The 12,365-nt window shown below is 36.8% G+C and overlaps 1 protein-coding gene across 1 annotated transcript in view; it reads left to right on the plus strand.

The window, feature by feature from the left end:
• Nucleotides 1–4,115, plus strand: part of WDR44 (WD repeat domain 44) — an 82,247-nt gene extending 78,132 nt beyond the window's left edge. Inside the window, exon 20 of the mRNA XM_038588148.1 lies at nt 2,994–4,115. Within this exon, the coding sequence (XP_038444076.1) occupies nt 2,994–3,088 (95 nt within the window). The 3' untranslated portion in view covers nt 3,089–4,115. The remainder of the gene's footprint in view (nt 1–2,993) is intronic.
• Nucleotides 4,116–12,365: the final 8,250 nt, after the last annotated feature.

Raw genomic sequence — 12,365 nt, forward strand, 5'->3', positions numbered from 1 at the left:
AATGCAAACAAGACATACAAATGCAAAATTTCTTTATTATCTGTCTCTTCTAGTGGACTGTCATTCTGAGGACAGAGACTTGCTAATGTCCTATGTATTGTTGTGATGCCAGTGCTTAGCACAGTGCTTGCCTGCATGTAGCCGCTCCTAATAGGCATGTGTTGAACAAATGAATTAAACCAAAATGAAAGCAGTGTCTTTTTCTACTTGCCACATACATATATAGCTCTGTAACCTCTCAAATCTGTAGCTATTTACAAGCCTCTGATTTTTTTTTTTGCAATTTGTACCATATGCATAGAGAAATGAGGAGTAATTTCAGTTATATAAAATGCTCAGGTTACGGGACACCTGGGTGACTCAGTGGTTGAGCATCTGCCTTTGGCTCAGGTCATGATCCCAGGGTCCTGGGATCAAGTTCTGCATCGGGCTCCCCATGGGGAGTCTAATTCTCCCTCTGCCTGTGTCTCTCATGAATAAATAAAATAAAAATCTTAAAAAAAATTTGGACTAGTTAATGAAAACAAATCTATTATTCAAATGAATTGCAGAATAGTTTATTAAATGTTCTTTTTCACTCTAGAGACTACAACCAGACCTTTTAGAGAGTTCTAAAGCCACAACAAAAGATACAGTATACAAACAGGGCTTCTAAAAGTATTTGAATACTTAAAAGTTCATAAATATTTTTATTTCATTTAATCTCAAGTAATTTCCCTTATAGTATTATTTACACTGTGCATTGTACCAAATACACTATTTCTTCTGTGGCAGCATAGATAAACTTCAGTCTAGTATGTCCTTCAATTACAAGATTTAAAAATAAACCAAATCAGCATTATTAAACCCTTACTAAATGCCTGTCTAGAAATACTTACTTTTTCTTTTTTTTCTCAGAATCAGATCTAGTGTTCTCTTTTAACTTAAGTCATTTGGGTTTTTTTTTCCCAGTGATACCTTTTTTATACTCTGTACATGTCCCTTACACATTTCACTGAAAATTCTAGCTTTTTTTCTTTTAAGAATTAATTTATTTAGAGAGAATATGGAATGGTGTGGGGTAGGGGGACACAGAGAGAGAGAGAGAGAGAGAGAATCCCAAGGGGACGCCACTCTGAGCACAGAGCCCAACACAGGCCTTGATCTCTGACCCTGAGATCATGACCTGAGCCGAAATCAAGACACTCAACTAACCAAGCCACCCAGGTGCCCCTGAAAATTCTAGCTTTTAAAACAACTTGAGAGAAGCACCTGGGTAGTTCAGTAGGTTAAGTGTCTGCCTTTGGCTCAGGTTATGATCACAAGCCCCACATTGGGCTCCAGAGAGCCTGCTTCTCCCTGTCCCTCTGCCTGCCACTTCCCCTGCTTGTGCTCTCTCGCTCTGTCAAATAAATAAAATCTCTTTAAAATTTTAAAAAAATAAAACAACTTGAGGAAAGATGAAAAAGTACTTTAAAAAAAAAACTTTTCAAAACTCCACCATATTAACAGGGTTCAATTGACTCACTGGATCCTTTTTAAAGAGGCACAACTTTTAATGCATTATACTCAGATTTGTGATGGCTGTTTTGTACCCATTGAGGTAAAATGTAAGAATAAACTCTGAAAACTATGGTATGAGATCATAAAACCTATCTGATCGTCCTCTCTATTTCTGACATAGTTGGCAATTTACGCTTCAATTTTCCGCATGTGTAAAATAGTGTTAATACCCAGTTTATAAGGTTGTAGTAAAAATTAAAGAGAATATATAGTGTCTAGCAAAACGTCTGCTGCATAGGAGACATCATTATTGTCGTATCTTACAAAGCATTTATCTGTACACAATGAATTATTTTCTTCTAGCCTTTCTCATATCTCATATTCCAAGTCCTTTGCTGCTGCTGCATAGCACAACTTTGAGATATGATCAAAGGATATATCAGTAAGTTTCTGAAATGTTCACAGGCTTAGGATAGGTTTTTAGCGAATCTAAATGAAGCCATTTTGTCTTAACTCATTCTGTACACAACTTTTCAGTTCAATTTGGATTATTTTCTTCCTTACTGATCAGTCCTTTATAAATCTACAGCTTTTGCCTATGCATAATAGTTAACAAACTTTGTTTGTTAAATGATTTTTGCTGGCAAATATAAGAGGTAGGCATTTTGCCATTCAGCATAGCCATATAGCTCTTCAATACAAACCATAGAGGCTGGGGACGCCTGGGTGGCTCTGTGGTTAAGTGTCTGCCTTTGACTCAGGGAGTGATCCTGGAGTCCCAGGATCAAGTCCCACATCGGGCTTCCTGTGGGGGCCTGTTTCTCCCTCTGTCTGTGTCTCTACCTCTCTCTCTGTGTCTTTCATGGATAAATAACTCTTTAAAAAAAACATAGAGGCAAAAAGTTGCTGTCAGTATTTACACAGTGATCATGTATACTTCATTTCATGGCAATTGCAGTATGTCTGCTGTACAATGAACCTTACTGTCAACCTTATTAGAGACCCCCCTGATAGCAACACACTTGGCCCAGCTGATCCTGTTTTGTCAGCCTTCTAGTCCTGGGGCTGAATAATATGCTAGTCTCCTGCCATGAAGTGAAGCATTGGACAATTTAGAGGCCTGGGCTCCCTGGGAGTAAATCCAGGCATCCAGGCCCCAAAGGTCTGTAATCTCTCCAAGCCAGGGAAAGACCAGGTAACACACAGTAAGTGGAAGTGAGCCTCAGAAAGAGGAGAGTACAAGAGAATGAAAAGATTACAAGAGCGAGCTGGAAAGAAGAGACTGAGGGGTGCCTGGCTGGCTTGGTCCGTGGAGCACGTGACTTGATCTCAGGGTTGTGAGTTCTAGCCCCACAATGGATATAGAGATTACTTAAAAAAAAAAAATCTTGGAGGTGGGAGAAGACTATAAACATGGGGGAAAGGTGTGGAGTCATGGACATGTGGCACTTATAACCTCAGGTTTTGTATTCTTTTAAAATCAACTAAAACCTTTTTTTTATGCTTTTAAGGTATTATGAAGACAGATAATACAGAAGTTCTTCTTTCGGCTGACTTCACTGGAGCAATCAAAGTGTTTATTAACAAAAGGAAAAATGTATCTTAATTTGAAATGACATTTAAAATAAACATATCAGTAAGTTTCTATATGTATCAGAACTGAAAAAAGTATATTATAGTGTTTCAGGCTAACATCTTTTTGTTTTAATTTTTATTGGAAGTTCAAATATAATATATTTTTTGAGAGGCAGTGTTAATGATCTATAAACCCTGGACTGATAGACTAGAAAGAAATGTGGCTAGAATAACATTGCCAGACATTAGGCTTTATGTTTTGTTATATTTGTGTTTTTGTTACATAATTGTGAACATGCACAGGTTTCTGCATGAAAATATATTAATATATTAATCACATGTGTGTGCCTTTTGGTTACATGCACTAAATCTAACAGAGTTAAATTATTTCAGTGGCCCTTTTGGCCTCTTACAGGGAGTGGTGGGGGAGTCTTGTTTCTAGCTTAAACCATTTCTTTTGCACAAAACTTCATTTTTCAGGAAAGTGGTATTGACTGAGTTACTGTTTTGAAAATGTTATACAGGTTTTCAATAGGTCAACAACCATGTATAAATGGTTTTTATAAATTTCTCAATTTGGGGATAAGATTTTTTTTGTGGTCTAAATTGTGGACTTAAGACTCTTTTCTTTGTATGTATATATATCATTTTTCTTTTTTCTTTTCTCTTTTTTTTCTTTTCTTTTTCTTTTTCCTCTTTTTCTTTTTTTTTTCTTGCCACACTGGAGCACAATGTTTCTATGTAAAGAATTCTTTTCATTCTTTATCCATGAGCACCAGGCTTTGCTCACGTAAAAAAATTAAGCCGCATTAAGGAGTGAGTCTTCTTTTTTACAATAATGTAAAAATGAACTGTTTACATTTTTTTAAAGCATTGTAGTTTTAAAAATTAAGCTGTTTTGTTTTGTGTTGTTGAATTTGAAAGCCTTTGTAAATATTGATATAATGTACCAATGAAATAACATCTGGGGCAATGGAACCCTGATCATGTTGTTGATGGTTAGCATATGTTTCTGAAAATTAAATATGTATTATTAAAAGTTGGTCGCCAAACACTTGTTAAATATGTGACTTTATTTTCAAATGACTTTGGTAAACTGAGGAATGGAAGAAAAATAAAGTCTTGTTTTATACTTTGATTTTTAGCAAGCAGAACACTGGATTTTGGACCCTTAAGTTATAATGCATTAGCTACATACCTTTAAGAAAAAAAATTTTTCTAATTCTAAAAAGAACACTGCTAAGATTTCATCTGTATGTTTATGTGTTTTTTACTCCACTTGTTTTCCATATCTGAGTGAGAAGCTGGAGAGCCATGATCATATCCTTATTAATCAGCATGGTCTTGGAGTGTTCTGGATATTCTGGTTCATTACATATTGTTTGCCTTGCTTTCTCCCCTTGCTTTTTACATATTACAAACAATTACATATTGTTTGCCTTGCTTTCTCTTTCCAGTGCTGTACTCTCCCCACCGCCCCCCTGCTCGCTCTTCTGTACTCTACCTGACACATGGAATTGTTATGCCATTGGCTTTGTAACCAGTTTCTTTAATCTCAAAATCTGGGTGGCAGTGAGTTTGGTTTAGTGTTACAGAGAATTTGATGTCTTCAACTTCTTTGAGGCAGCTTGGCTTTCACTGACTTCTGTCCAAAGACTTGTAGTCTACTGTGGTGCTAATCATTTCAACTGCAGATATTTGGAGCATTGCCACAGGACTATTTCCTGACAGGTTTTATGCAGTTTCTGGAACAAAAAGGCAAAAAAAATAGTTGGGATGCTATTTTGAGAGAATAATACAAATGTCTCTAAATTTAGTTTTTTAAATGTTTGCTATCACTATGTAAATACACTGCAGATTTCTAAGTCAGAAGGGGAATTTGGGAACACAGAATCAAGATATATACAAAGAAAAACTGATTAATATTTCTCCCTAAAATGAGTATTAGAAACTCAATTTAATAAGTGGTGTGGAGGAAAGAGCACAGATTATAGAATCAGAGAAACTTAGATTTGGTTCCCTCTATTAGTACATTCCATGGGTAAGTTATATATCTTATATTTACATTTCCTTATCTATAATATGAGAACACCTAACTGAAATTGTAAAGATTTACTGAGAAATCATGTATGTATAAAGCTTTTTGCCTCACAAGTAGGTGTATTCAACAAATGTACATTTCTCACAGCCTTTCCCAAATCCCTGAGTGCCCTCTAGACTTTCTCCCCCCACAAAAAAGTATATAGAAGTGCTTTCTAGACATTTGAGATTTCATAGATGAATATCATTTTAGGTATTGACATAAAGCACCAACATTTTTTTTTGCCAACTTGACACTTTTTAAGCCATCTATGATCACCTCTTCAGAAAAGTGAACATTTGATAGTTTAAAAAGTTAAGTACAATCTTATCATCTTAGAGCAGTGAACAATCTATTAAAGTGAATAAACCTAGCTTTTGGGCAAAAAAGTAACCATATTCCCTTATTTTCCAATTTTTCCTTCCTTGAAAATTTCATCATGGACCTAATGTGGCAAGATGAAAACCACTGTGCTAGATGAACAAAACAAGTTTAAAAGATTTTTATTAAAAGCTCTTTGAAAAGTCATTTTGAGTTTTTCTCTCTCTTGCTTACCTTAATTGGAATTGTTAATGACTCAACATAATTTAGCATGCCACCTTCTCTGATCTTCAAATGATACAATGACTAGGCAATGACTAGGCAATGACTTTTTATTCTTTGAAATATATATTTAACAATTTATTATCTCTCAAGTCCTGATTTCAATTGTGTAATTTTGAAAATCAGAGGTCAGATAGCCTCACTCATAAAAAAAAAATCGTCAAATATTCTTTAAGCATTTCAGTTATTTTTAAAGAAAAACAGCTTTTTCCAAGGGTAGAATATTTTTAAATAACCTCAATTACTATGGGGATTCAAGGTAGAGACATGTTTGAAATTTAATGTTTCCCCATAACTTTTCAAAAGAGAAACATTCCCTCCCAGTTTCACTGTTTCTAGTTTTCTGACTGATTCATTAAGCAAATGTTTATTGAACACCTACTATATACAGAGCGCTGCTGGGACTAGAGAAGAGTAAGGCAACATTCCTGTGCCAGAAGAGCTTACAGTCTGGCGGAGAAGATTCCCACAGAAACAAGTAAGAGGCTTGGAACTGTCTTGTGGCTGTGGACCTAGAAATGCCCCTTCTCACCCTAACCCCTGTCTGTTCTGCCCTTCCTGGTAACTCATCGCAGCCACTTGATCTCAGGCCAATCTTTGTTCATCTAATATTACAAGCAGCAAGGATAATATGGGTAACAGAGTTTATAAGTAAGCCAGAGTAAGGCAGAGAAAATGGAGTACTCTCCATGGTGACATTTTCCCTGGTCTCTGGTCCTTTCCTCCCAGCCTGAAATCTTTGTCTTATTCCCCAAAAAATCTTAACTGTCTTCTTTGGGTTAACTCCAGCTTAATAGACACCCCCCCCCCTCAACTGCTGTCCTGTTGCCTTCAGTTCTGAAGCTTTGCCTGTTTTGTTCTCTAGATTTGAGTCCGCCATGCTACTGGGGAACTCAGGCTCCCCTTATTAACCACAGCCACTTTTCTGGTATAGATTTATGCACATGAAATACATTCAGGTTGGTGGAGCAGGGCCGATGTGAGGGGATTAAGGGAGATGGGATATAGACTTGAAGGGAAAAAGATCTATCACAGAGTCCCAAACAAATCAAATGCCATCGTGTAAGTTAGCTAGGGTGTTCCAAGCAGATAGTTTGCTCCTATATCCAGCTACCCTGCATTACATTTTTTAAATAAAATTTTCATTTTAAAGTAACTAGATGAACAGAAAGTTGCAAAGAATATATGGGGATCCTATATAGGATTCCCTCAGTTTCTCCTAATGTTAACATCTTATATTACCATGGTGCATTAGTCAAAACTAAGAAACCAACTCTGGTACATTATTATTAAGTAAATTCCAGACTATTCAAATTGTACCAGTTTTTCCACTTAGTGTCTTTTTCAGTTCTAAGATCCAACCCAGAATACCATATTGCATTTAGGCCTATTATGCTTTCTTAATTTAAATACACATTTTATATTAGAATATTAAGGGGCAACTGAGTGACTCAGTAGGTTAAGCATCTGACTGGATTTTTGCCTCAGGTCATGATCCTCAGGCTCGTGGGATTGAGCCTGACATTGGGCTCTGCTGTCCTCAGCGTGGAGTCTGCTGTAGATTCTCTCTCTGACCCTTCCCTCCTCCCAAATATATACATCTTTTTCTTTAAAAAATAGTTTTAGGGGATCCCTGGGTGGCTCAGCGGTTTAGCGCCTGTCTTTGGCCCAGGGCGTGATCCTGGAGACCCGGGATCGAGTTCCGTGTCGGGTTCCTGGCATGGAGCCTGCTTCTCCCTCCTGTGTCTCTGCCTCTCTCTATATATATATGTCTCTCATAAATAAATAAGTTTAAAAAAATAGTTTTAAGTTTTCAGAAAAGTTGGCAAAGAGTTCGTGTAACTCCTGTACCACTTTCTCTGTTAACATCTTACGTTACTGTGGTACATTTTTCACATTAAAAAACCAACATTTGGTACATTATTACTAACTAAACTATATGCTTTCTTCAGATTTCACTGGTTTTTAACCTAATGTCTTTGTTCTGGGATCTAATCCAGGATATGATATTACATGTGGTTGTCAGGTCTCTTTAGGTTCCTCTTAGCCATTATGGTTTTTCAGATTTTTCATGCTTTTGATAACCTCAACAGTTTTGAGAAGTATTGGTCAAGTATTTTGTTGAATGTCCCTGGGTTTGGGTTTGTCTGGTGTTTACTCATGATTTGACTGGGTTTATGGACTTTTGGAAGGAAGACCACAGAGGTAAATTGCTCTTTTCATTTCATCCTACTAAGGATACATACTATCAACATGACTTAAAACCTGGCTGAGGTAGTAGTGTTTTTCAGGTTTCTCTACTATAGAGTTAATTTTTTCTTTTTTTCTATAAATCTACCCTTTGGAAATGAATCACTAAGCACAGCCCAAACCTCCTTTGGGGCAAGTAACTATACAACTTATTTGGTATTGTTAAGTGTGGGTGATAGGTCTCTTCTCATTCATTCATTCATTCATTTATTTATTTATTTATTTATTTAACTCAACCCTTTATTTACGTTAGCATGGGTTTGTGGGTATTTATTTTATGCTTTGACTTGTAAACCAATACTGTATTATTTTGTTGTTCAGCTTGTTCCAGCCTTGTATTTAGGAATTCTTTCAAGCTGGCTTCTGTGTCCAGTTGGCATCCCCTATTTTTTTTTTTTTTTAGCATTTCCTTACTTTCTGTCACTCCAAGATGCTCTAGGATCATCTTGTATCTTTCCTGCCCCAGCCATTTAATCGAGGAGCCCTGGTTCCCTTTATTGGAGAAGGATATTAGAAACCAAGATCTGGGTGTTAGATGTGCTCGTTTCTCCCAGGTGTCATTTCTCTTAGACTTTCTCATCTGGCAGAGCAAAGAAATAAATGTGTGTATGCTAATATATATATATATATAAATATCTAGAAACATTTCTATGTAACCATCAATATTATAAGTTCTTATTGACGTCTCTAATCCATTAATACGTGGATCATTCTAGTTTCCTCTTGCTTATTAATAACCTCCTTCTCCAACAGAGAAACCTGGCTCCCACCATTTACTATCCATTTACTTATTTATTCAATCCCAGCACAACACATTCAATGGTTTTAGAATTGGTAACCTATATCCCCATGAGAAACAACTTTACCAACAGGAGTCCAGTTTTTCTGTATAGTCTTTATCTTTGGTGTCATAGTTCTGGTCACAGAACTGTTTTCCAAAGTTACTTAGGTGAGCACCTTTTCCCCCACCCATATTATCTTTTTAATAATTAGATTATATTATTCTGTCCCTCTAATTAAAATCATTTGGGATTTGATTATGTACATAGCCATCCTTATTTAATAAGCAAGCTGTGGCAGTTTTCTGTAGACCACTTCCTGCGTTGCTTTCAGATGCTAAGCATTTTCTTAAAGCAGTTTTACAGTTCTGTCCTGGTATTGCGTGGAGGTTTCACTCATTCAGCAAACATCAAGTGCTTAATCTGTGTCAAGGTCTTGCCAGGAGTCTTAATAGAAACAGGAAAGTGATAATTTTGTTAAGACTATGTTTATATGATTAAAGGGGTCATCTTCTCTTACCTCAGTGCCGAACCATTTATGGGAAGAGAGGGGGGATATATTTATATTCACATATAAATAAGGTAAAAAAAAGAATTTATATATATAAAGTATATAAATCCATATTTATGTATAAAGAATGGTTAGTAAAAACCCACTTATCTAATTCAACATGCAAACAGGTATTGATTACACTCTGCTTATATATAAGCAGTATTCTGAATTGTCAAAAAACAAATATTTGAGAATACACAGTTTAGTGACATAAAGAATTAGTAATTCATTAGAAGATAGGAAAGCCATTCTTTCAAAGATAGTCATTTCTTAGTTATGAATAATTTAATCATAAATAATTTAATCCTCTCTTAATGAGAGAGGATGCTTTTTTAAAAGTTGAGTATATTGGTGGTTGGGATTCATGCTGTGGATCTTCATAGAGGCTAACCCGACAGCCCATAACTGAGTTGCAAATGAGTCTGCCTGCATTCATTTGCTAGTTCTGTCATAACAAAATACCGCACCCTGAGTGACTTAACACAAATTTGTTTTCTTACAGTTCTGGAAGTTAAAAGTCTAAGATCAAGATGCTGGCAACTTTTGTTTTTTCTGAGGCCTCTCTCCTTGGCTTGCAGATGGCTGCCCTCATGCTGCCTCTTCACATGGGCATCCCTCTGTGCACATGTGCCCCTGATGCCTTTCTTTATGTCCTTATCTCCACTTCTTAAAAGGACACCAATAAAATTGCATTAATCTCACCTTAAGACCTCACTTTAACTTAATCACCTCTTTAAAGGCCCTATCTCCAAATATAGTCATATTCCGTGGTATTAGGGATTAGGGTTTCAACCTATAAATTTGGGAGCAATATAAATCAGTCCATAACATGGTCTCAACAGTCATTTTATTTAAAATCTTAAAAATGATAAAACTATACTAAAAAGAGGAAAAGGGAAATTAGAAATATTAATCAGCCTCTGGCTATGTTTTTTTCAGGCCATGCACATAGAGTTATACCTGAAAATCATCTAAAACAAAATCAGGGGCCACCTGGGGTGGCTCAGTGGTTGAGTGTCTGCCTTTGGCTCGGGTCATGGTCCCGGAGTCCTGGGATTGAGTCCTGCATCAGGCTCCCCACAGGGAACCTGCCTCTCCCTCTGCCTATGTTTCTGCCTCTCTCTGTGTGTCTCTCATGAATGGATAAATAAAATCTTTAAAAAATAATAAAACAATCACAAACATGAAACAAACTGATGGTGTAGAATAGAATGTCAAGGCTTATAAGTTTATTTTTTTTTAATTTATTTATTTATGATAGTCACAGAGAGAGGGAGAGAGAGAGAGAGAGACAGGCAGAGGGAGAAGCAGGCTCCATGCACCGGGAGCCCGATGTGGGATTCGATCCCGGGTCTCCAGGATCGCGCCCTGGGCCAAAGGCAGGCGCCAAACCGCTGCGCCACCCAGGGATCCCGGCTTATAAGTTTATATATATGTGTGTGTATACATTATATATACATGTACATTAATGTACATGTACATTATTATATATACATACACATACATATAATTGGCTCTTAACATGGGAACACAAGTTTGAACTGTGCAGGTCCACATACAAGATTTTCTTTTTTTAAGATTTTATTTATTAATTCATAAGAGACAGAGAGAGAGGCAGGCTCCCTGCAAGGGGCCTGATGTGGGACTCTATCCCAGGACCCTGGGATCAGAACCTGAGCCAAAGGTAGACGTTCAACCACTGAGCTACTCAGGTGCCCCTAGATTTTTTTTCTTTAAAAACTTTGTTTTTATGTAATCTCTACACCCAGTGTGGGGCTTGAACTCACAACCCTGAAATCAAGAGTCACATGCTCTACCGACCAAGCCAGCCAGGTGCCCCTGTAAGCACAGTAAATACAGTACTATAAATGTATTTTCCTTATGATTTTTATTTTGTTTTTTTCTTCCTGTTTCCATCCTATTTTATAAAAATATATATGTTTATATATTTATTTATTGGTGTTCGATTTGCCAACTTAATAGCACCCAGTGCTCATCCTGTCAAGTGCCTGCCTCAGTGCCCATCACCCAGTCACCCCTTCCCCCCGCCTGCCTCCCCTTCCACTGCCCCTTGTTTGTTTCCCAGAGTTTACCCCAAAGACTGTAATAAGAGATGAAGAGGGACACTATATCATACTTAAAGGGTCTATCCAACAAGAAGACCTAACAACCATGGATATTTATGCCCCTAATGTGAGAGCTGCCAAGTATATCAATTAATAACCAAAGTAAAGAGATACTCAGATAATAATCCTTATGATTTTCTTAACATTTTCTTTTTCCTTTATTGTAAGAAAGTGTAATATATGCAACATAGAAATTGTGTTAATCAACTATTTATTTGATTAACAACTGTATTTATCTTATTAGTAAGGCTTCCAGCCAACAGTGGGCTATTAGTAGTTAAATTTTTAGGGAGTCAAAAATTATAAGTGGATTTTTGACTGCATGGGGGTTCAGCACCCCTAAGCCCTGCATTGTTCAAGGGTCAGGTGTGTGTGTGTATATGTGTGTGGTGTTTAGTCATGTCTAAAATCAAAAGTCATTCTTTCTCATGAACTTTTATTTTTTAAGATTTTATTTATTTACTTGAGAGAAAGAGAACGAGCACAAGCAGGAGGAGGCAAAGGGAGCTAAGCAGGGAGCCTGATGCAGGGCTCGATCTCAGGATCCTGGGATCATGACCTGAGCTGAAGGCAGTCACTTAATCAACTGAGCCACCCAGGTTCCCCTCGTCTCATGCACTTTTAAACATCTTTATTGATATATAATTCACATACCATAAAATACACCCATTTAGTGTATAACTCAATAGTCTTGGTGGTGGAACCATCACCACCAAGTCTAGAGTATTGTCATCACCCCAATAAAAAATCCTGTACCCATAGCAATCACTTGCCAGTTCCATTCACCAGCTCCAGCTCCACTAATCTACTTCTATTTCTGTGATTTGCTTATTCTAGACATTTTACATAAATGATTAAATATGTGTTCTTTTGTCTCTGGCTTTTTTTAGTTAATATCTTCATCCATGCTGTATCAT

The sequence above is a fragment of the Canis lupus genome, chromosome X (genome assembly GCF_011100685.1).
Source record: "Canis lupus familiaris isolate Mischka breed German Shepherd chromosome X, alternate assembly UU_Cfam_GSD_1.0, whole genome shotgun sequence".
In the NCBI taxonomy this organism is placed as follows: domain Eukaryota; kingdom Metazoa; phylum Chordata; class Mammalia; order Carnivora; family Canidae; genus Canis; species Canis lupus.